Source organism: Clupea harengus, chromosome 20 (genome assembly GCF_900700415.2).
Source record: "Clupea harengus chromosome 20, Ch_v2.0.2, whole genome shotgun sequence".
Taxonomy (NCBI): Eukaryota; Metazoa; Chordata; class Actinopteri; order Clupeiformes; family Clupeidae; genus Clupea; species Clupea harengus.
In genome coordinates this window covers 26,163,176-26,186,229 of record NC_045171.1, presented here as the reverse complement: position 1 = coordinate 26,186,229, position 23,054 = coordinate 26,163,176, and the positions used below count along the sequence as shown (strand labels likewise).

The following is a 23,054-nucleotide window of genomic DNA, read 5'->3' as shown; positions in this document are numbered from 1 at the left end:
CTTGCCTGAGAGATGTCAAAGTATGGATGACTAACAATTCCCTGCTCCTTAACACAGATAGAACTGAGGTGAGATCGACACTATCCAGCCGTCCACCCCCACTCGATGGTATCGCACTAACATCCAACCCAAGTGTCCAAAGATCTTGGTGCAAAGACCTCCCATTCCACTCGCATATAAAACAGATCTCAAAGATAATTTTTCCATCTACGCAATATTGAAAAAATCTGGTGTTGTATAGTGCAAAAGGACTAGACCAGGAGACAGAGGCAATGTGGGCAGTGAATGTCAGTTGGTCATCAATAATGACACAGAGATTTCTTGCTGTTTTGGAAGAGATAAGCCTGTTTGGCTGGAAAGACCATCAGTTCCGTTTTAGCCAGATTCAGCTGAAGGTGGTGATTCTTCATCCATGTGGATATATCAGAAAGACAGTCCAAGATCTGTGCAGAGAAAGTGGTGTCGTCAGGAGGGAAAGACAGATACAGTTGTGTATCGTCGGCATAGCAGTGATAGGAAAAACCATGCGAGCGGATGATAGGGCCCAACGAGGTGGTGTACATGGCAAAGAGAAGTGGTCCCATCACCGAGCCTTGGGGCACCCCTGTGGTGAGGCGGTGAGGTACAGACAGCTGACCTTGCCATGACACGTTGAACGAACGCCCAGTGAGGTATGATTCAAACCAGGAGTGTGCCCTGCCAGAAATGCCCATACTTGACAGTGTAGACATAAGAATGCGGTGGTTGACTGTATCAAACGCAGCTGATAAGTCAAGCAGGATGAGAGCCGAGGATTGAACTGTGGCTCTAGCTGTTTTTAAGGCCTCTGTCACAGGAAACAGGGCTGTTTCGGTGGACTGACCGCTTTTGAATCCAGACTGGTTTGGATCGAGGAGATTGTTCCTTGACAGGAACTCTGTGACCTGTTTGGAAGCTGCCCTCTCAATGGTTTTGGATAGGAGCGTGAGAATTGAGACCGGCCGATAGTTTTCCACCTGAGTGGGATCGAGAGACGGCTTCTTGAGCAGTGGTGTTACCTGAGCCACTTTGAATGAAGAAGGAAATATTGTAAATGAAGCATTAATCACCTGTGTGATTGACGGTAAGACGGTAGGTGATATGGCTTGAAGGACGTTGGATGGTATGGGATCCAACGGGCATTGACGGTTGTGCCCTTAGACGGAGGAGACAGTTGGTTGAATTGGTTCCCGATGGCTGCCACTTTCTCTGTAAAAAAGGAAGCAAAGGTATCAGCAGTGAGGTTGGTAGCTGGGGGAGGAGGAGGAGGGTAGAGCAGAGTTTTGAAGGTGGAGAATAGTTTTCCGAGCGTTAGTTTACATCGTTGATCTTGTCATTGTAAAAAGTCTTCTTAGCAGCAGTGATGCTGGATGAGAAGGAGGCCAGTAGTGTCTGGTAGCTTGCAAGATCGTCCGGTGCTGCAGATTTGTGCAACTTTCGAGATGCAGAAAAAGTAATCTACGTATTTATTACTTCTCGGCTAGACTACTGCAATGCTCTCCTCTCCGGATGCAGCAACAACTCACTAAAGAGCCTCCAACTAATACAGAACGCTACTGCTCGTACACTTACTAGTACTAAAAAATATGAACATATCTCACCTGTACTACAAAGAATTTCATTACTGATAAATGCTGTTTATGAGTATATGATAATAAACTTGAACTTGAACTTGAACTACTTGCACTGGCTCCCTATCAAATGTAGAATTTATTTCAAAGTACTCCTTCTAAACATACAAAGCTCTAAATGGTCTAGCCCCAAATTACCTCAAGGAATTAATTCCAGCTTCTTCCTTTACCCTAATCTGGGTTTGTATCCAATTCCTACCCTTACCCCCCCCCCCCCTCCCCCCCTCCCTGGATAGCCTGTTGCATGCTATAGTATAATTAATGTGATGTTTAAATAATTGGCAGTGCATCGTTTATTTATTTGTTTGTTTGTTTATTTATCTGTGCGCATGACACATTTTCTTATATTCTATTTCTAACCTATCTCTGTTCTATCCGCAAATAATAATGGCTGCGACAACATTGTTCCTCATCACCATAGCCTTTAAGTACATTTACACATAGAAAGCAACTAAGCTCTTTCCTCTCACTTTGTCTCTTTTCTTCCCCTCCTACTCTAGACTGTCTTCACACTGCTGCAGTCTTTCCACCTGATCTACCTGCAGAACCCCTCTGCTTACAGCTGCCCATTCCCACCTGATCTACCTGCAGAAACCCCTCTGCCCATTCCCACCTGATCTACCTGCAGAAACCCTCTGCCCATTCCCACCTGATCTACCTGCAGAACCCCTCTGCTCACAGCTGCCCATTCCCACCTGATCTACCTGCAGAACCCCTCTGCTCACAGCTGCCCATTCCCACCTGATTATGCCTGAATTCTACTCTGTTTATAATACATACTGTATGCCAGCTGGCCCCCATTAGATGGGTCCCCGCTTTGACCTGAGGTTCTGCTCAAGGTTTCCTGGTAAAGGAGAGATTTTCCTTGCCCCAGTCGCCTTATTGAATTAAATTTGTAAACAAATAAAATGACCAAATAACTAATACATCAGTGAAAGTGACTTTAACCAGAGAAAGTGAGCTCACTGGCCAGTGTATTCCATTGTTTCAGCTCCCCAGTAGGCTAAAGACATATCACTTCCTAATGTTACATACACAGGTTACACTGGATATGGACAGGGCTGAGGGAGACATGCCATCTTCAGCCATATGTATGCCCCAACAGCAGACCAAGGTTTAGTGAATGTCCTTTGAAAACGTTAGGATACCCTGCCTACACAATTCCTAAGGAATTATTAAAATCATTACCTTGACCTTGGAAATGATCTTTATTTACATTTATAGCTTTTATTTTTCGTTCCCCAAAAAAGATTGTTAATCTTTCTTTTTCTAGGTTTTCTGTTACCGGGTTGTTTGACAAAGGCTCTTTACTTATTTTGGCCAACCGTTTTGGATCTCAGTTAGTAGCCAAAAGATGTGCCACATCAAAAAAGCACCCAGCAAGTAGAACCCGGTGTAATGTGGGTTCATGTGTGTTGAACTCATTATTAGTTGTGACTTATGAGCATATACTCATTCATACGGGACATGACGTGGAGGGATCATATTACTCTTTGGAGCTCCTGAGGGATCTCTTCTCTACACTCTAGTACACTGGGGAGGACTCTCAGAGGATTCTCATTCGTAGTTCCACGTTGGTGGAGCGAGCTGTCTAGCACTAGAGCAGGGGCGTCCCTCTGTACCTTTAAGTAGAGTACTCTGTACCTGAGCCAACTCTTCAGAGAGCACCTCCCCTCCTAACTTGCACTTCCACTAGTACTTAACTTGCACTTACAGTAGTTACATTCCTGCACTTTTCTTCTATTTCTTATGTAAAATAGTATTTATTGTTACACTAGGTCTCTATTACTCGTAGCTTGATTGTTCTCTCCCTTGTACGTCGCTTTGGATAAAAGCGTCTGCTAAATGACTAAATGTAAATGTGTGTGATCTGAGTCCTGCCGTCACGTGACACTTGTGCTGCCTGGCCAAAATGGTCAAACATACATGGCAAAATGCAATGTGCAATCAGACCTTTACGCTTGATGCATGTAGACTACCTTTCTTCAATCTTGTAGGTTATGTATTGCAACTAGTTTATTGATATATCATGCTGCTGAATTCATGCATTTGTATTGCAGATTGTGTGTTTCAGAGCTTGTAGCACAACCACCCAAACAATGATTATCTTACCTTGACTTCATCCTTTCAGTTCAGTTCACTATTATCTAGAATTATCTTAACTTGTGGTTACACGGTGAGGTTGATCATTATGACTTACGGTCAACATAATATGCTGAATGATTGTGCATGATCTTATAATAAAAACACACTTATTTTATAATAATTTTATTGAAAATGTACACCAATGGAATTCAACTACAGTTAAATATTACACGTTTGTGGTATTTTTGTGGTATGTCTTGCTCTCGGCAGGGTAGGGGAAATATGACGGATGTTGGAAAAATGTATGGTAATTCTTGACAACAATGTTTACACAGAAACTCACTTCCCAATATTCATTTACCATAATAACATGTTTCCACTTCAATACACAAAATAGATCCTTATAAATTATATCTAAACGCATGTTTCTTGCATTTAGCATTTAGCTTTCAACATCCCAACCCCCACCCCCACCCTCACCCAACTATCTGTCTAACTGAAACAGCGAAATGGGTGCTGACATTTGTGGAGCAAATCTATATGCACAATACAACCAGAATAAAAAGACAAAAGAAATATTAAAAGGGAATTTTAGATGACAAACTCAACGCTTAATAGGGCAAAAGAGTAAAAGTCACTGAAATAACTTCTATGTTGAACAAAGGTGTTTAAAATGCATGCAACATTTGTATGCCACAAAGCAACATTTGTGAGAGGCTTCAAATGAGTCCTACATGGTATTTTATGTCATCATCATAAGATTCTCAGTTTGTAATCTAAACAATAACCATTCCCTTCATAACTGTCAGTGATTATCACGACAACCTTGTTCAGAGGAATTACAGTTATATGGGTCATTTTTCATTGGCATCACATTTAAGATGACATGCATCATTCCGCTTTCCAGAGAAGCATGTCTTCTTTGGCTTTTGGAATCTCAAAGCCATAATGTTGTCACAGTTCTAGAGATGGGGTACAAGCCCATGAAACCGGATGAATTGTACGCTCAGAATACATTTGCATTTTTTTTTAGGATGAATATCACTCACAAATTTAATTAAAAAAATAATCCCTACTCCTCAGTGCATTATGCCGATGATAAGATGACCCTCTACATGCATGTTAAGAATTTGGATTTCCAAAAATAGGAATTCTGTATGAGTGGGGTGTTTTTAACAGCCATCAGTATTCAGGTGCAAAGTACAAAACAACTCAAAAGGCTTTATGTGTGGGAAAAAGTACCTTCCCATGTATTGTCTCTCCTGGGTTTGTACATTTCAAACGAGGGGGAGATCCTCCAATCAAGGCTTTGACCCTTGCAACATCATAAGACAGACAGCGTGGCTTTGTGACATGCCCTAGTTAGGCAGCTGAAACACCATGTAAAGCCCACATAAGGCCATGTTCAGCAGAGCAGACAGGAAGGGAGCTTATCAAAAAATGGCCGATGGAGTGAGAAAGACAAGAAGGGGGGAAACAGGTGCTTAGTTCTTGTATGCGCTGCAGTCCCCTCTTCAGACAGCAGGTGGCCAAGACAGATTAGAAGAAGCTGGAGAGAGACGAGGAAGACAGAGAGAGAGAGAGAGAGACACAAACGTGTTAACAGAGATGCAAAGAGCTGCCGGTGAGAGCTGAGAGCACCTAGTACAGGAGCACAGAGAACATTCAATGGATCTCAGACATTGAGTGTCAAACCGGCCAGTGAGATTCTCTAGAAAGCACTGTGTACAATGTGAAGCGGGGGCCGACTGATTAACATGCTAGATCACCAGCTGGAGTCCAAAGCAGGGGAGACATTGTGTCTCTTTATATGTATGGCAATGCAGCCTATTTCAAGAGAGAAAGAAAATAAATAGCTTAATCCTTTCAAAAAAAGGACATGTCATAATATGTGTACTGAGCACTGGTGTTCCTTAGGAGATAAACAAAGCATATTAAAAGACCAAGCCATAAGCACATGTTGCTGTAAAAAAAAGCATTACAAGCATATCAGTTTTTTTTTCTGGAATTACACAAGCCATACAAAACGCCACAATGCATATTAGTCACAAAGCATCGCAAAACAGGACACAACATAGAAGCGTTGCCTAGAGCAGAGATGTTTTGACTGTTAGTAAGTGCTGCAGTGAAAGACCCAGTAAAAATCCAGACAAAATAACCCAGCCCTGCTGGCTATAAGGAGAGAAACCCATGGAAACCCAGAGGGATGGCGTCCACTCTGCTGGCCCTCGGCCTAATGGTAGAGCTGGCCAACAAAAGCCAAGGACTGGTCCCTTAGCAAAGCTTGGGTGGAGGACCTACTCTGTGCAGAGCCATGGATTACTGCAAAGGAAAGTAAATAGACACATAGCAGTAAGCAATGAGACAGACAGACAGACAGAGGACACAGTATGTCACAGCAGAGATGCCCCAGTGGGTGTGTGTGTGTGTGTGTGTGGGGAGGGGGAGATGTGCTGCACTGACTGGAGTAGGTCATGGGTGACTGATTGGAGGAACTGTTTAGTGACAGATACAGAAGAAATGGTTTCCACTACACTGGAACATACATGTCTACCCAAGATGTCTGTGTATATCCTAATTAACTGACCAATTAACCTTTACCTGGCCAATTTAGCACAATTTAGAGTTATGCTAATGCAAGCTACTTACTTTATGAAAAAGGTCTAAGCAAGTAATATACAGCATTCACCTAATGAACACAAACTATTTTTGATAGAGAACAACAATGTCCATTGGTTTGGATTTATGCTTGTGCACACCGAAGAGGAAGAGTGCAGACTGAAGAGGAAGAGTGCACATGTTGAGAAGCGTGCCCATTGTGAGCTGCCCAAACTCAGAGACAGTTGCATGTTAAAAGTTCGTCCAGCCAAGCTCTATGGAAGCGTAAAATGACTGAAAGGTCACTTGAATATAGATTGGCTGTGACAATAATATCTGTTAAACATGATACACAATGACTTCTGCAACAATTTACACGTTTGGTAAATATAACCTTTTTATTTTTTAAAAAGAGATGTAAACGCTTTTTAGGAGTGTACACTGATATAAGTGCAATATTGACCCCTGTGTAATAATCACTTCATTTTTTTTTTCTGAAAAGTGAGGGCCACTCTGAGAAGTGGAGTAAACACAAATCACAAGTGCTTTAAAAAAATGCACTGAAAACATACAAAAGTTGTTCACATTTGGCTCAAATGCCCTAATGTGGAAGCTGCTCAAGCTAACATACGTGTGCTTATAGCAAGTATAAAAAAAGACAATGAGGTACGGCTGGAACCGACTGAGGCTCTGAACATCTGCACATGCACCAGTCTAAGAGGAACAAACATCAGCACGTTGTCCGTTACACTTTTCTTCCAAAAGCTCTTGTGAGCCTTGGAAAATCCCACAGTAGCATGTTCTGATTTAGAAAGATGAATCTCACAGTGCATCTATGGCTGGAGTGTCTCCTACTCAGAAACAGGCCACTATAAGAATGCTGTGAGTGGATAGACACATGCTGCCACACCCAACTTTAACAGCCCAGTCTAGCAGGGGTGCACAGGGTAACCTTAACAGCCCAGTCTGACAGGGTGACAGGGTAATGTCGGATCTACAGCTGATGTTTGTCCTCATTTAGCCTGCCTGTTCACGGTGTTCACATGTTCACGTTAAGGTTAGAACACACTCAATCATGCAGGTCTAGAGGCCCTCGCCACAACACAATAAACACACAGTTACAAATGCTAACTACTCTTTGGAAGGATGGGTGGGGCTGACTGGCTCTTCAGAGACAACTGTACAATATAAAAAGAAATGCATTTGAGTTAAGGGTTCCATTCACATATATGGGGATCCAGCAGGGGCAGCAGGGGCAGGGGGGGTCAGAGGGGGATGGGGGGGATGGGGCACAAAGGACAGCATGGCTCAGGAGATATGGGGTGTAAACTCTTTCACAGCGGGATGAAGGAGCACTTTTACAGGAATCCTGAACTGCAAAAAGAGAAGGAGGATTATTGTTCCCTTTGGATAACAGCAACACTAATACACATGTATGTACACACATAAAAGGTTACAAAGATCAAGGCTTGCTCATGTTAGTCATAGGCATGCATTACAATTACCAGGTGCTTTTGCACGGAGTGAGGCAAACAAGGGGAAAAGTGTGTTATCCCACACAGACATTCCAGCACAATGTCCACACCCCTATGACCTCTGTAGCACATCACAGTAGTTGGATCACTTCTTGACTGACACGTTTAAAGGGCTGAGTAAGCCTTCTGCTCCATTTTAGTGCCCCAGCTCTGTCCGCCATCAGGAGTGCTCACTTCCTGCCAAACCATTAGAGCACATCAGGGCCACAGACACAGTGGATCCCTTCTGATGGAGCTGATACGGGGCACGAGGCCGTGGCTGGAGACCAGATTGTGGAGCAGATGGCACGTTCCCCCGACCACCCCCGACCCTGCTCCGGCCAGATCAATGAGGGTAGCTTAACCCCGGGCACATTTAGCTTGCCTTCGCGCGCAGACTGGGGAGGGGGGGGGGTTGGCAGGGGCCTGGTCCGTCATGAACAGCAGCATTATCTGAAGGGGGCACCACACCAGTGTGATGATGCTACTGTGGGAGCAGACCCATGAATGGCCTGCAGTGTGCCGTCACGGGAGGACAGGCCCAGGGCACACAACCGCACACTGTTGTGGATTTGAGGGCACAGATGGAATAATGAGGGATGGCCCAGTGAGAAAAATTAACTCTAGAACTGTCTCCTTGGCACAGGCGCAGCATGACTAGTGAGGGATAGCCCAGTGATAAACTGACACCAGAACTGTGTCCTTGGCACAGGCCAGCATGACTAGTGAGGGATAGCGCAGTGATAAACTGACACCAGAACTGTGTCCTTGGCACAGGCGCAGCATGACGACTATCTTAATCTGCCCTGCCTGCCTATGGCATAAACAGATGGCATGCATTCTCTACATACAGAGGAGGGGCAGGCCACATATCTGGCAGTGATCGTCACGGTCACGGCTGTCACCGTCACAGTGTACAGTATGGGTTGGGTCACTGGTATTCCATTCAGATTCAGTAAATGCCATGATTGTGGTCAACCACATAAGTATCAACCAGATAAGTACTTGGACATGTGGTACTATGCCCAGAGGAATGTTGGCCTGATGCTTTTGAACACTGGGTAACCCCAGCAGCCTTACCAGGTAAGAGGTTGTCATGCAGCATGCAGGGAGCAGGTGAAGAGTTAACTGGAAAACAGCATGGGCAAGACAGGTGACACACACATACATACATACATGTTGTACACATACATATATACTCTGTTCACATATATGTATGTTACATCTCAAACACTACGGGTCTGATGGGACGATGCTCTTGCCTTATAGTCACTGAAAAAAAGGTGGAATGTACTTTCAAATATTCTTGGTGTTTCAGAACAGGGAAAGGAAGGATGCACCTTTATGCTAAGAGCATTATCTATCTAGTGTTTGATCCGTAACCTTCAGACATCACATATAGAGAGAGTGGGGTTGTGCACAGTGGGGGAAGGGAAATATATCCGCCCGCCCGGAAAACTGGAGGAGGCTGAGAGGAGAAACAGAAGGGAATGACAGAACTGGGAAAGAAGGAGGATAAAATAAATGAAATTTAAAAAAAAAAAAAAGAACCTTCTCAGTGCAAGTGTCTTCCTTGGTCAGGTGTTGGAGTCAAATCAGCTTGAATACACAATCAGCAGTGATTACCAACATGATTAGAAAACGGTTAGCATCAAAACAATCAGCAAATGTAACCACTGTTTGCACGTGATGCACAAAGCAAGACATCAGTCGGCACGGAGATCTTTCAGGGAACATCTACAGATACTGACCAATCCAAACACTCTGGCAGATCAGCTCTGAGACGATGTTGATTATAAATCTCTCTCTGTCATCCCTTAATATTTCACTAACAACAGTGGTTTTTGTCTACCCCAAAGTGGTGCTTATGTGATGAAGTAGAACTTGCAGAAGTTCCAATCAGATTCATGGCAGAGCATAATGAATGGAAGCGCTCTTTCATCTTGGCATTGTTTAGCATCAGCTACTCTTTCTGGCCACCCAACATTAGTAGCATTAGCCCCACAGTCTGTAGCATAGTGAGAGGCCCCCCATCAGTAGGGTGGTGGGAGTGTAAAAAATACAAATGGAGGTGTAAGCAAGCTTTATTGATCGTCTTTACTAGTGTCAGTGAGTGGTTTAAAAGCTGTAATTATAGTAATATCTATTTTACAATCGTTTGTACAATTGCAATTTTATATTGGTCATGATATCACAGTACACTAAATGCCATAAATCTCTCAATCTTATTCTTTGATAAGTGGTGTATAGTAGATCTTTATAAAACTAGTTAAAAATACCCATCTTCTTTTCCAGTAGTGGAAACAACTAATTCAACTGAATTATGTGCCATCAGATATGTGGTTACTGATGAGAGCAGCTCCAGCTCAGTGAGAGTGAGTGTGTGTTTGATCCAGCTGTCTAAAGGTGTGTTTGATCCAGCTGTCTAAAGGTGTGTTTGATCCAGCTGTCTACATGTGTGTTTGATCCAGCTCAGTGAGAGTGAATGTGTGGCAGAGGCAAGAGAAGGAGCGCTTGACTTACTTTTTCCTCTCTTTATCCCTCTTGAGTGTGGTGGAGCCCCCTGCCTGCTGGGCCTGGGACTGCAGGAGGTCAGCAGCAGTCCTCTTCTGCTTGAAATTGTTGAGCTCATCATCCAGAGACTTCCTTTTGTCCTCCAACTTCTTCTTCTCATCCTGGTGCAGCTTCTTCAGGCGGTCAAACTTCTCATGCAGCTGCACAGAGAGGTTGCTTCAGTTCAGATTTTCATTGCATTAAGGAAGAGTTAACAAAGGTTAAGTCCTGCCATTTTGTTCAATCAGTTTTACTAATATCATGTGTTTCCAATCCACCTAGCACCGTTGCAATACATAATTAAGATCACCAAGATTGGCTTTATTCGTGGTCAATCAGTCAGTATTTATGGTCTGAATTCTGGAATCATTCTCAATACTACATACACCCACACCCTCAGCAGAGGGAGACAGAATGTAGCTCAGAGTTCTGGCTGAATCCTGAAAGAGCCGCTGCAGCCTCCAGAGACTTCCACACTGACCTCCTTCTCTGCCTCCTTCAGCTCGGACTCCTTCTCCTTCACTCGCTGCACGAACATCTGCCGCATCTCCTCCTCCTTCTTCTGAAGCTCCCCCATGAACTCGTTCCTCTTGGCCTCGTAGGTCTCCTGCAGACTGCAGCCAGCAGAACGGAGAGGACGGCAAGGACACACACACACACACAGTCAACACGAGCCAAAGTCATACCGTTCTGTGAGCTTCCCCAACTTCACACAAACACTCATAGCAGTAGTATGAGACTGCACTGTTCAAGAACACATCTGAGATGCTGCAGTGAGCCTATGCTCCCAAAGGTAGGGTCTACAGAGAGCAGTTTCACTATAATGAATGAAGGCTCGACCCTCACCTGAAGGGTTTGACATATAATGACTGTTGGCTGGGGCCCTCACCTGAAGGGTTTGATATATAATGACTGTTGGCTGGACCCCTCACCTGAAGGGTTTGACATATAATGACTGTTGGCTGGGACCCTCACCTGAAGGGTGTGGCATATAATGACTGTTGGCTGGGACCCTCACCTGAAGGGTGTGACATATAATGAATGAAGGCTGGGCCCCTCACCTGAAGGGTGTGACATATAATGACTGTTGGCTGGACCCTCACCTGAAGGGTTTGCAGTCGGGGTCGGTGTCTTTGAAGCCCATCTCCTCCAGCTTGCATCGGCGGTAGAGCTCGTAGTGGCGTGTGTGCGTCTGCTCCCTCAGATCCTCCATGTTCACCCGGACCAACATCTCCCTCAGCTTCACGAAGTCACAGTGATTCTCATTCTCCACTGCCAACGGCAACAACACCACAGGGCTACTTACACAGGGCTTTGCCTTTAGGCAAGTGCACAGACAATGAACTATAAACTCATAACTACTAAGTTCTGGTAACCCTTTTAAAGCGTATCTGGATCTGAAGGTGCTGAAGATGACTTAGTGCTTTTGATAAATGAGTAAGAGTGTGAGTGTGGTTCTTCTCTATATCATCAAAGTGGTTTTGAACTTGCACACACAGAGTTTATTTTGAGGGGAGCGGGCCTGCTTCATGCTCACCCAATCAGTGATTGATTGGGAGACTGAGACAGTGTCCACCCACAGGCCCTCCAAACATGTTCTAGCCTTGACTTGGACAGAACACTAGAGGGAGAGACCTGTGTGTGTTCTGGACTTGACTTGGACAGAACACTAGAGGGAGAGACCGGTGTGTATTCTAGCCTTTACTTGGACAGAACACTAGAGGGAGAGACCTGTGTGTGTTCTAGACTTGGACAGAACACTAGAGGGAGAGACCTGTGTGTGTTCTTGACTTTACTTGGACAGAACACTAGAGGGAGAGAGCGGTGTGTGTTCTAGCCTTGGACAGAACACTAGAGGGAGAGACCTGTGTGTGTTGGACCCACGTGCACAGAACACTAGAGGGAGAGAGCGGTGTGTGTTGGACCCACGTGCACAGAACACTAGAGGGAGAGAGCGGTGTGTGTTGGACCCACGTGCACAGAACACTAGAGGGAGAGAGCGGTGTGTGTTGGACCCACGTGCACAGAACACTAGAGGGAGAGACCGGTGTGTGTTGGACCCACGTGCACAGAACACTAGAGGGAGAGACCGGTGTGTGTTGGACCCACGTGCACAGCCCCATGGCAGCATGTGTTCACTGCAAAGGAGCCACTGCACGATGACAGAAACCACCCCAGGCCATCACTATTGGATTTCTGCTCCATGGAGCTACGGCTAGCCTGGTCTCAGAGAGAACACACACCCCCAGTACGCTACGTGCACTGATACGGATAGAGTGAAGAGAGAGAGAGAGAGAGAGAGAGAGAGAGAGAGAGAGGGAAACGAGGGCAAAGCAGCCTCATCTTTGAGAGCAATGACTCAGGCAATTGTTTCTGTTCTTAAAATGTTCCAGTTGAACAGGGCGAGATGAATCGGGGTCAGTTCTGTGCCTTATCTGGTCCTGTTCTAGCGCTGACCTGGATCCATTACAGTCCAGGAAGGGACACGGCATCAGCCATCTGCCATAGGCGTGCCATAGGGGTGGGGGCTATCGGTTCCGTTCTGTTCTAACGGTGTTTCCATGTTGACACACTGAATGAATCTTTAAAATCAATGCATTCACATGTAACAGAGTCAGGAGTTGATCTATTTATGTGGCACTCACTCAGTCAATGAAGCAATGCTGTCGCAGGAAGAGCCTTTGACATGAGTGAGCTTGGAGAGGGAGGGAGTGAACGCAGGGGACACGGTTTCAAAGATATGACAGCTCCGGCTCCTCTTTGGGAGAGGAACCAGCCTGCCATAGTTAGTGTGAGAGTGCGGAGCAGGAGGTCATGGTCAGAGAGGAACCAGCCTCCCATAGTTAGTGTGAGAGTGCGGAGCAGGAGGTCATGGTCAGAGGCAAGCGCCTCATTTCCTCTCCAGGACGTGAGCACTGCTTACCCTGCACCGTCCCCCAGGGATACTGCCTCGCTTTCACCATCTTGTTCCCGATCTTCACTTCCTCAGTGCTGCCCACCACAGCGAACGGCAAATGGCCCTGGAGGAAACAAAGACACGGACTCAGAGAGAGACACACACACACACACACACACACACACACACACACACACACACACACACACACACACACACACACACACACACACACACACACACACCACACACACACACAATCTGCCAGAGGAATGTTGAGATCAGGAAGTACATGAGACACGATGACCTTGTCAGCCACTTTCATTAAACATTATCTAAGAGGAGTGACCCATTGACTTTAACAGCCTCTTTCTCACAAAGACTCTTATAGTAAAACATGTACACCGTTCGTAGAGTCTTTTCTGTTGATAGGAGATTGCAGGAAGTCAATGCCATCTCCTCATTCTCACCATGCGACTGTACACACGGCCCCCACACAACCGCTGATGAGATACGGGCACAAGGAACTCCTTTCCCCAGAGAGGAAGTTGGTGTCATGTGTGTGCCAGGCTGAATGACAGCCCACACACACACACACACCAGCTGAGCAGAAACGCTAATAATACATCTTCTGGAGGCCTGAGGCTCCTGTGCTGTGCTTGTGCTTGTGCTTCCCAGGCTCATGACCTTGTGTTAGATTAGCAGTACAGTATGGAGACGCGGGGCCTCGAGGAACTGATTGATTCCACAGCTCTGTGTCCATTCATGCTTCGACTCAAGGAGCAGCCCTACACACACACAGGATTGGGGCCCAGTTGAGGGCTTTCCCACACAGAACACTTCCTGGAGTGAGAATGATTCCCACTGCATTCCTCTCTCTTTGTGGTGCCATTTCCTGACTGAGGGCCACAGCAGGAGAAGTGGACAGCAGATGGTGCCTGGCCCATTCGAGACACTGATATCCGCCATACAAACTCAGTGATCACTGCAGTTAACTGAATGACTTAATGCGATACTATATTAAAAGAACCATAGATTTGATAAGCCCTGTGGCTATGAAATGCTAGACAAGAGCATTAAGATAGTGTAATAAATAAGAGCGTCTTACATTCATGGTGGAGTTGATCTCGGCCACGGTCTCGTCGTCTGTGGGGAATTGGTAAATCTGAACTCCATTGCTGACCAGCTCGCTGGTGATCTTGATCTTAAATTTGGTGAGCTCACTCTTGGAAATGGCATCCGATTTGGCAATGATAGGGATGATGTTGACCTAGAGAGAACAGTTTCATGTCATTGACATCCAATAGAAATTGATCTCAAAAGATTTTGTGAATGGGGGGAACGTGAAACACATCCGTGTCACTATTGAATTCAAACATGTAATAACCAGTAAAACCCATCTAAAACACACACAAATATCCAGGCATCATTTGTGCGTTTCTTTTTTTAGTTAGTGGAATTTATTTCTGACTTTAAAACTCTAAAGTACATTTAATCATGTGTTTTATTAATCAACACCAGAAGAGGATGGTAACAGACAGACAGACAGTTCCTTCAGAGTAATCAACATTCCTTGCACTACTGAAGGTGCAGTGAAGTGCAGTGCTTCTGGGCCTTCAACGATGACATCAATCGGAAAGCATAAAACTTGACACTATGGTTCTTGTGTCTTCTATGCATTGTGCTTGTTTGTTGACATGTGAGGTGCATTCGTTGACACTTGAGCAGGTCCCATAAATATGAACAGATGGATGAAGGGCTGTAGTGCACAGGATTTTTGGAAACTCGAAGTTCCATCAGTGGAAGTATTTGTATTCTTTAGAGAACCAGAATGAGTTGCTCCGCCTTTGATCAGCATGCTTTTTGGAGGCTGCCAGTCCAAACACAAAGACAAGAATTCTGTTTACGTAGAGTAACTGAAGTCAAACACATCTCCAATTTCTACCCTGTACACACTACTTACTCAAACTGATCGGGATTTAAGGTGGGGTGTCACTTCCGTGTGGTAGGCTGTGCACATTCACTGACTTGCAGGCAGGCCATTAAAAACATGAATGTGAGCGTCTCAGAGAAGGCTGGAGAGAACATCTGGCCCGGCCCGGATATAAATAGACCCTGAGATTCTCCTCATGCCTCACTGAATGATCTAGCTCACTAAAATATCACTTGGAAATTAAATCCAAAACATTTGCCTCTTTCATAACTCTAAGTAGAACCCCTCGAGGGATGCTTGTGACTCAAGGAAAACACTGTTTTACACTCCACCCAGCCGAAGAGCCAGTCAAGGAGCCAGTCGAAGAGCCAGGGTGGGAGGAAGGATTGAGTCAGTAATGTGCTAGCATGGCTACAATTCTTCCTATCCATCACTACTGCTTTGGTTGGATTATATAATATGAAATAATCACAGAGGTTTAAACGGCAGAGGGGCGTGCACCTCATACTGGAGTTCTTCAATTTCAGATTTTACAGAACAGGACAAGAGGACTTCTACGCAATAAATAACCTCATAGTGGTGTTCCAGCAGTGCACACATGGCCTGCAAATGAGATAACTAGTACGGATGCTATCTATAGAACTGGAATCCAATCTAGCACACATTTCCCTCTTGAAGCTTGACTAGCGTACAGTGGACCTTCCCACCCACACAAGCGTTTCAAAGAAAGGCTGATTTCCACACACCACCCACCCACCCACCCGCCCACCCACACACACACACACACACACACACCACCCACCCACCCACTGCTCTGCAGACCCCCTGAGGAGGCAAGTAGCTGGTGATGGGGGGCATCCTGAGGCTGATGCCTGTGTAGATGTGTGTTCTGTGTACACAGGAGGGCTTTTTTGGTATTTTTAGCTTCATTGTATTAGGACAGGCTGCCAGTGGGCACAGCTGCTCTACGGAGAGGTAGGATGGCGCTTGGTTCAGCTCCACAGAGTCTCTGCAAACTCAGACCCTTAGGAAGGATCGGGAGGTTGAACACACTGCACACCAGAACCATTCAAGCATAGTGGTGCAGCTCAACTGTGTGAAGGGTCCTGCAGCACATTAAAGCCCTGCCTTGATGCCACTATCAGAGTTTATGAGCCACACCAAATGCCTTCCAGTTGGCCAGCACCACTCTGACCTTTAAGATCTTCCACAGCAAACCAATTTTACGAGGCTCCAAATTCACTTTCCATTTTCTTTTGTGAAGGGAACAGAAGGCATCTAAACATACTGGACCATAGCAAACCAATTTGAAGGATAACGGAGTATAACGTTCTGCCTGTTCACACAGCCCTGAAAAGGCCACCTCAGCACAACGCTATGGACGTGCTCTTACTGAACTACTGACCTTGCTGTCCAGCTTCTTCATGGTGACAAGATCCAGAGACTTGAGCGAGTGTCCCGTGGGGGCGATGAAGTAGAGGCAGGCGTGGACACGTGTGTCGTGGTAGCTGTGGAGGGTGCGCTTGATCTTGAGCTCCTCCTGAAGGTAGGCCTCAAACTGGGTGTCAATGAACTCCACGATAGGTTTGTAACTGGGGAAACAACGAAGCAATGCATTGGATTAGACTGAAGGGTATGACACAATCTGCTCTGGATGCATCGAGACCTTTTTAAGTGGATCGCTTTGCTCTGTCAACAGAACAACTATCAGGCTCTAGCCAGATGGTGATAAATTATGAAGTGATTCCTTTTACAAAAATATTTAGAACATATTTGGAACAGTTCCCCTCTACTGAAATGTAAGAAATGATCATATCAGAATCACGGTTTGGATTTCTCCACTGTAGGCGTCTTCATTTTGCACATGGAGGTATTGGATTCCAAGATGGAGAAGTATCTTGGAAGGGAGAAACACTGACAGTTCATCCAAGAGACTGGTTGGCATAGCAACAAAAGGGGCTAGTGTAAGGAATCTGCTGAGAGCTGAAAAGCAGGCCTTATTGGAGGACAGAACTCCAGGACGGAACAGGGGACTCTTGGGGGAAGAACACAAGTCGTGGTCTTGGAAGACAAACTAAAATAAAACAGAGCGGAGTGGGAACAGAGCAACCCTTATCTAGATTTAGGGTAAGGGACAACAATAGCCATGTTTCCTGTTCTTTCCCTGGCTGTCAGAGCGCTCCAGGAGAGCCATTATTCATCAGCATGAAAGAACAGGGGTGGGAGCATCTTCAAAGAGGGTTGGCAGGATGGGCAAGATCATGTCCCTAGGCTACATGAGTCAGACCCGGCCTCTTGACAACATCTCCTCTCCAATCTCCTTCTGGATATAGATCAAGTGACAAAGGTAGGGGAACAGGAACACTATGTGGTAATATTAGTGGACTATTACAGGGGGGGGGGGGGGGGGGGACAGGAACACTGTGTGGTAATATTAGTGGACTATTGCAGTGTGGTGAAAGTGAAATTGAGAGGGGGAGTCCTAATCTTCCCACAATGCCTGAAAATCATTTCCTGACATGCATACGAAGCTCTTTTAGACTTAAGTCGAAAACTAGGTCATTTTGCCCTATCAGCATGACTTACTAGTGTACAATAGTAATATCTCCCAGAACAGAACAGAACTCAAAACAGCGTGAGGTCTTTGAAGTCTCTTTCACCTGTCTTCCTTGTTGATTTGGTCTCCAAAGCCGACGGTGTTGACCATAGTCAGCTTGAGGCGCACGTTGCTCTCCTGCAGCTCGTAGGTGTTGGACTTGAGCTGGACTCCGGGCTGGTTGTGCTGCGTGGGATCCCCCTCAAACTTGGTGTTGAACAGGGTGTCCATGAGGGTAGACTTCCCCAGGCCTGTCTCTCCTACACACATGGGACACAGCAGAGGTTCAGTATAGCCTACCACATGGCAAATACCACACTGCTTGACCTTAGCATGAGAGCCATTTGTTGTGTATTTTTTTTGCCGACACATAAGCTAATTTCTCCACATCCCACAATGGCACAAGAATGCCTTTGACATTCAGTCAGACCCAGGGGCTAGTTCCTTCACTCCTCCTGACTTTGCACGAGAGCATTTCAGTGTTAGAGAGAGATAATTTGCTACCACCAGAATCTTAATTATAGAGATGCCTAACATGCACCTCATTTTCATTCATTTAACTTTGACCCTGTGCTTTAAGACCTGTGTTATTTATTCAGAGACGAGACAGCCTCCAACTGCAAACAAAAGAACTGAGAGCTTCAAAATTGACACAAACCCACAATGAACCTGGCCATCACATTGATTAGACAAGACTCCATGTGACATCTTGCAGATAAAGCACAACGTGGCCATGCTGAGGCATTGGGATGTCTGGCGTTAATGGAATATGGCAGCATCACACTGATTCACTGATCATACGCAGCACAGTGACAAGCTCACTCTCACAACTATGGCTGCAGAATACGGAGTGAGTCACTGGCCTCTCTGTCTAAGATGAAAGAGTCTTGTGCATTTCACATGCAGAGCATGCCTGCTGCAGTATACTACACATACACTGAATTGGCCATTCATGAGAAAAAGTAGATACTAGATACTGAACGGAAAGATGGGACAGTCCTGGTCTAGGCCAGTCTGTCCCCTCCCGCTTCCTGAGTCCACTTCAGGTCAATGTCAAGTGCTTTCTGCCCCTTTGTCGTCCTCGGAGGGACTTGGCAGGCCTGTGATCTCCCTTGGCAGAGGTTCAAGCTTCTAAAAAGAGCGGTTCTGACATGATGGCTGCATAAACACCCCCTCACAAATCATACCACACTGGAGGCCTAATGGGGACAAACGGCATACTAGCTAAACTTCTTGAGGCCTCAAGCATGAGGTTTTCCATTATGGCTCCGGAATACAACCACAGAGGCTCAAAGGCTGAATTCAACTTCGGGTCTTTGCTTGGCTAAACACAAAGCTTCACGCTCACATGTTGTTTTCATTTACAAATTTGCGCAGCAAACATGTTTACATAGTCAAAGGGTTCATTTTTAGGCCATCAATTTTCTTGTTAAATCTGATCATAGCTAACAAGCATCTTTTTAGCAATCTGTGGTACCAGACAGAAAGACAAGGACTACGCTCTTAATTTCTACCTTCCAAAGAAGCAAACATTTCATAACTACACTTGAAAATGTTTTTAAAAAATCACCCCCAAAGGCAGCTTGAAACAGCTAACACAAATACCTCTTTGAAACTGCATGACTATCAATCAAATGGCTTACACGAAAGCATTATCAGAAGCAAAATCACAACTTCAGCACACCCACAGAATTCAATAATCTACCTAGCAACACACAAAGCTATATGTAATGTTATACTGAGTGACTTCCCATCTTCAACCAGACTGACATAACATTGGTTACAGTAACTACACTCGACCAGTCAGCTAATAGAAGTGGGTCAAAGAACTGCTGGAGCATTTAAAGATGAACGGTCTGTCAAACATTCAGGCGAATGATCAGTATTCAGCCTCCAGGGGAAAGGGGAGTTCTTCATGACATACTTACCAACGCAGAGGATGTTGAAGCAGAAGCCATGGCTGACTGACTTGTTGACCAGCTGGTCCGGCATGCTATCAAAGCCTACATGGCCAGAGAGGGGCACTGCCCGGGCACCTTCTCCCTAGATCATGAGAAACATACATCAGGTCTTCAACTCATAGGCAGGCTCAGGGCTGGCCTCTGTGGACAGCGACTGGATAAGAATTCTAATGCAGTGTCTGTTTCATTGCACTGAGAAGGCTCTGATCCACGTGAAATGGACAGGAGATGACACACACAGTGTGTATGTTAAATATTGAATTGTGGATAACTTCAATGATGCAAAACACATTCTATTAAAAATTCGCTCTTTCAGAAGGAGTAAAAGTCAAACTTTTATGTGGTAACAAAACAAAGTAGTTCCATGCAACCTGAAACAACAACATGGGTCTGAAGTGCAGACTTCCTATTTCCTGTTCTATTTCAACGTCTGCAACTTGCTGTTTGAAACCACATCGACATATATGGACATGACAGACTAATGGACGATATTGTTTATGGAACACAAAATATGAATTCATTCAATTACTTGGCAAATGCTTGCTTGACAGGAAGCGAGCCACTGCAATGCAAAGGAAGCATTACTGGTAATCACAGATATGTTCTGTATTATCACTAAGGCTGTTTCCAAGTATTCACAGGCCTATCATTGCAAAAGGGCCAGCATTTCTCCCACTGTGAAGGTTCCTTGGTCGCCATATCGCTCGCTATAAAAAGAGGTCTCTATATTTGAATCATGTTACCCATTATCATATCTGCTACATTTTACATAGGCCCAATGTTCTATTTACAGATAGTTGGGAGTAGTCTATACATCGAAAACTTGTTAGAGTTGAGTTTCCTGGGGGCCAACTGGAACCACCACGAAGACATTAATTGTCACAGAGAGGCGCAATTAAGTAGGTGTTTAAACCAAACTAGTATAGGCTATAGTCTAAAACAAACAGAAAACCTTGTTTACTGGGCACACACCACTCAGCTGGTCCACATGTGTTACATTCCAAAAGCTGAAGCCCTTCTTGAGATGAAAGATGGCTGCACGAACGACAGTTTCAATTCATGCTACAAGTCTAGGTTACTACAGACCTTGCCTAAAGTAGGACCAAAGACGCTGAATGGATCGTAAACCCTACACATCTGAGAGAGCTTAATTTCAAGACCAAGCTAAGGACACTGAAAATGTCGTTCCGCCCATTCAAACGACTCGTGTAACGTTAGGCTTCTTTATTATAGGCTTGGTGATAAGTTAAGGCACACATGTAAGCACTACTAAAGTCTAATAGATTGACCACTTAATTTAGGCTACCATTCACCCATGTGTTGTTATGTCCAACTACAGCCTTCGACAACGCCCAGCGTGCTAACTGGACGGAACCATATAACAATGCAATGTAGCGGAATCACACACGCCACTCGTACGAGACGAATATGCGTGCGCGCGTTGAAATTGCAATTGCATCCACAAATAGTGAGCTACATCTAGGGCACATAACGAACCGGTTTTAATGTGTAAGTGTCTAAACCAACCAAGAGGACAGGCTAAAAGATGTGTAATTTTAATCAGGAAATCTACTCGCATCGCGATGAATATGGTTGATAGGTCACAAAAAAGAAAGGGGAAAAGGATAGCTAAGGCTACCGGCTACTCAAATAGGCCTACTTAACAAACATACAGTCAACACCAGTAAAATAAAAAATACGACTGACCAGTGAATCACCACATATTTGCAATATATAGCCAGCCTATATTGTGTGGGTTTAACGTGGGTTGTAAGGAAAGATGAAGGATGGTGGCATTTCTAAAATAAATCATGGCCTTTTTGATAAGATCATAATAATAATAGATGAAAACGACCGTGGAAGTGCTTAATTTTATTCTACTCACCGCTTGTCGAGCTATCTCAGTGGCCGCCATGGTTTCTCTCTGGATGGGTACCCTGAACAGGAAACTGCATAGCACAAGCCGCAAAAGCGAGACTAGAGGGGAATTCATACATCATAGAATGTACCATTCTATGCACCAAATACGTAGACTTAATAATAATAATTTTGACTCAATCATTTCATAAAAGTGTAACCTATAATTTGTTCATAAATCAGATGGATATCCCATCTGACTTCAAAACATTAACAAAGTAATACAACTTTCTGTATCGTTTTATGGTCCCCTTTTTTGTACTTGGTGCATTCCGAGTTGTAAAGCTCGTGAAACAAGGACCAATGGAAGAAAAAAAATATATCATTAATACTGTTGGAATACTTTCCAGTGTCCAACCGTATGCTCTTCTTTAGGCCTGTTACACTGCCTTGTTTGCTTTGCTTTGTTTTTGATTTGTTGACCGTTATTATTGCCATGCTTCTGCAGGCTTCTGCAATTGTAGAGGAGCCTACTTTAACAAGGGCCCGGTTCAATTCTTGGGTTTGATTTGATTGTGTTAGGATTTAAAACCTGATGCGATGGTTTAATGTAGACTTGGGTTCTAATTTAAGCTCAATTAAAGTTCTTGTCATTTTCTTGAATATGCCATGCAAAATTGATTTCGACTGTAGAGATTGAGATTTTTCATGAGATGTAGGCTACCTGCTGCTGAGCTGAACAAATGAGGGCATGGCTGGAAGGAAAACGCTAAATGGTTGGAAACATCAAGCAGAAAAGAGGCTCTTCTGTCTTCTGTATTCAATCCAAATCAAGCACCTAACTTTTTGTTAGACCTTTCACAGTCAGATAACACCAATATTTACAACATATTTACTGTATATTTTCTTATTTGGCTTTATCATTAGGCTTTACCAGCTACTTTTATCCAAAATAATAATAATAGTAATGCAATAATCAATCAAGGAAAAAACATTGCAAAAAAGCAAAAATGCCTTGAGACATTCATTTCAATTTCGTAGGATTTAAATGCTAGATTAGAGAAGACAAGATTTTGTGGAAGAGTTGTATCTTCAGAGAGATGAGGTGGGTTTGCTGTAAAAAGAGGTAGATTACCCGCAAAAGTACTCACTGCCAATTACAGAGGTGGGCTTTTATGTTCTCGGGGCGTTTTCCTTCCCAAGGATATCATGTTAGAGTAGATGGTCCCATGAACTGTAAAACCTGTCAATAGTACCTATCACTGCTTCTCCCTGAAAGTTTAACTGGTTTGGTCTTCCAACAAGAAAACAATAGACACAGTCCAAAAATGGTTCACTACCCATAGATTTAATTCCACTGTTCCACTACTCTGACCTAAACCCAATAGGGTCACCAAGGGTGTGTTGAATAA

The 23,054-nt window shown here is 44.6% G+C and overlaps 1 protein-coding gene across 6 annotated transcripts; it reads right to left on the bottom strand.

Moving 5' to 3' along the window:
- Window positions 1–3,901: 3,901 nt before the first annotated feature.
- septin6 (septin-6) lies at window positions 3,902–21,765 on the bottom strand. 6 transcript variants are annotated; one of them, XR_004165958.2, is made up of 12 exons: window positions 21,671–21,765; window positions 19,753–19,867; window positions 17,889–18,084; window positions 16,634–16,820; window positions 14,404–14,565; window positions 13,323–13,419; window positions 11,503–11,671; window positions 10,881–11,013; window positions 10,370–10,560; window positions 9,398–9,445; window positions 8,927–8,974; window positions 7,623–7,706 (listed from the first exon to the last, which is right to left on the bottom strand). XR_004165958.2 is itself a non-coding variant. In XM_031587070.2 (11 exons), exons 1-10 carry the CDS (start codon window positions 21,698–21,700, stop codon window positions 8,971–8,973), a joined length of 1,284 nt encoding a protein of 427 aa, XP_031442930.1. In that variant the 5' UTR covers window positions 21,701–21,765; the 3' UTR covers window positions 7,624–7,706; window positions 8,927–8,970. The 6 variants fall into 6 exon arrangements, 5 of the variants coding, with proteins under 5 accessions (XP_031442929.1, XP_031442927.1, XP_031442928.1 ...); XM_031587070.2 differs by lacking the exon at window positions 9,398–9,445 and having other exon boundaries at window positions 7,624–7,706; XM_031587071.2 differs by lacking the exon at window positions 8,927–8,974 and having other exon boundaries at window positions 7,689–7,706.
- Between the last annotated feature and the right edge of the window lie 1,289 nt (window positions 21,766–23,054).

Excerpts from the sequence above, each read along its gene's own strand:
- septin6 (XM_031587067.2), bottom strand. The coding sequence starts at position 21,700 with ATGGCGGCCACTGAGATAGCTCGACAAGCG. Across the intron at positions 19,868-21,670 it reads CTGAGATAGCTCGACAAGCG|GGAGAAGGTGCCCGGGCAGT; the intron begins GTGAGTAGAATA and ends CTCATGATCTAG. Across the intron at positions 11,014-11,502 it reads CCCGACTGCAAACCCTTCAG|TCTGCAGGAGACCTACGAGG; the intron begins GTGAGGGTCCAG and ends TGCTGGCTGCAG.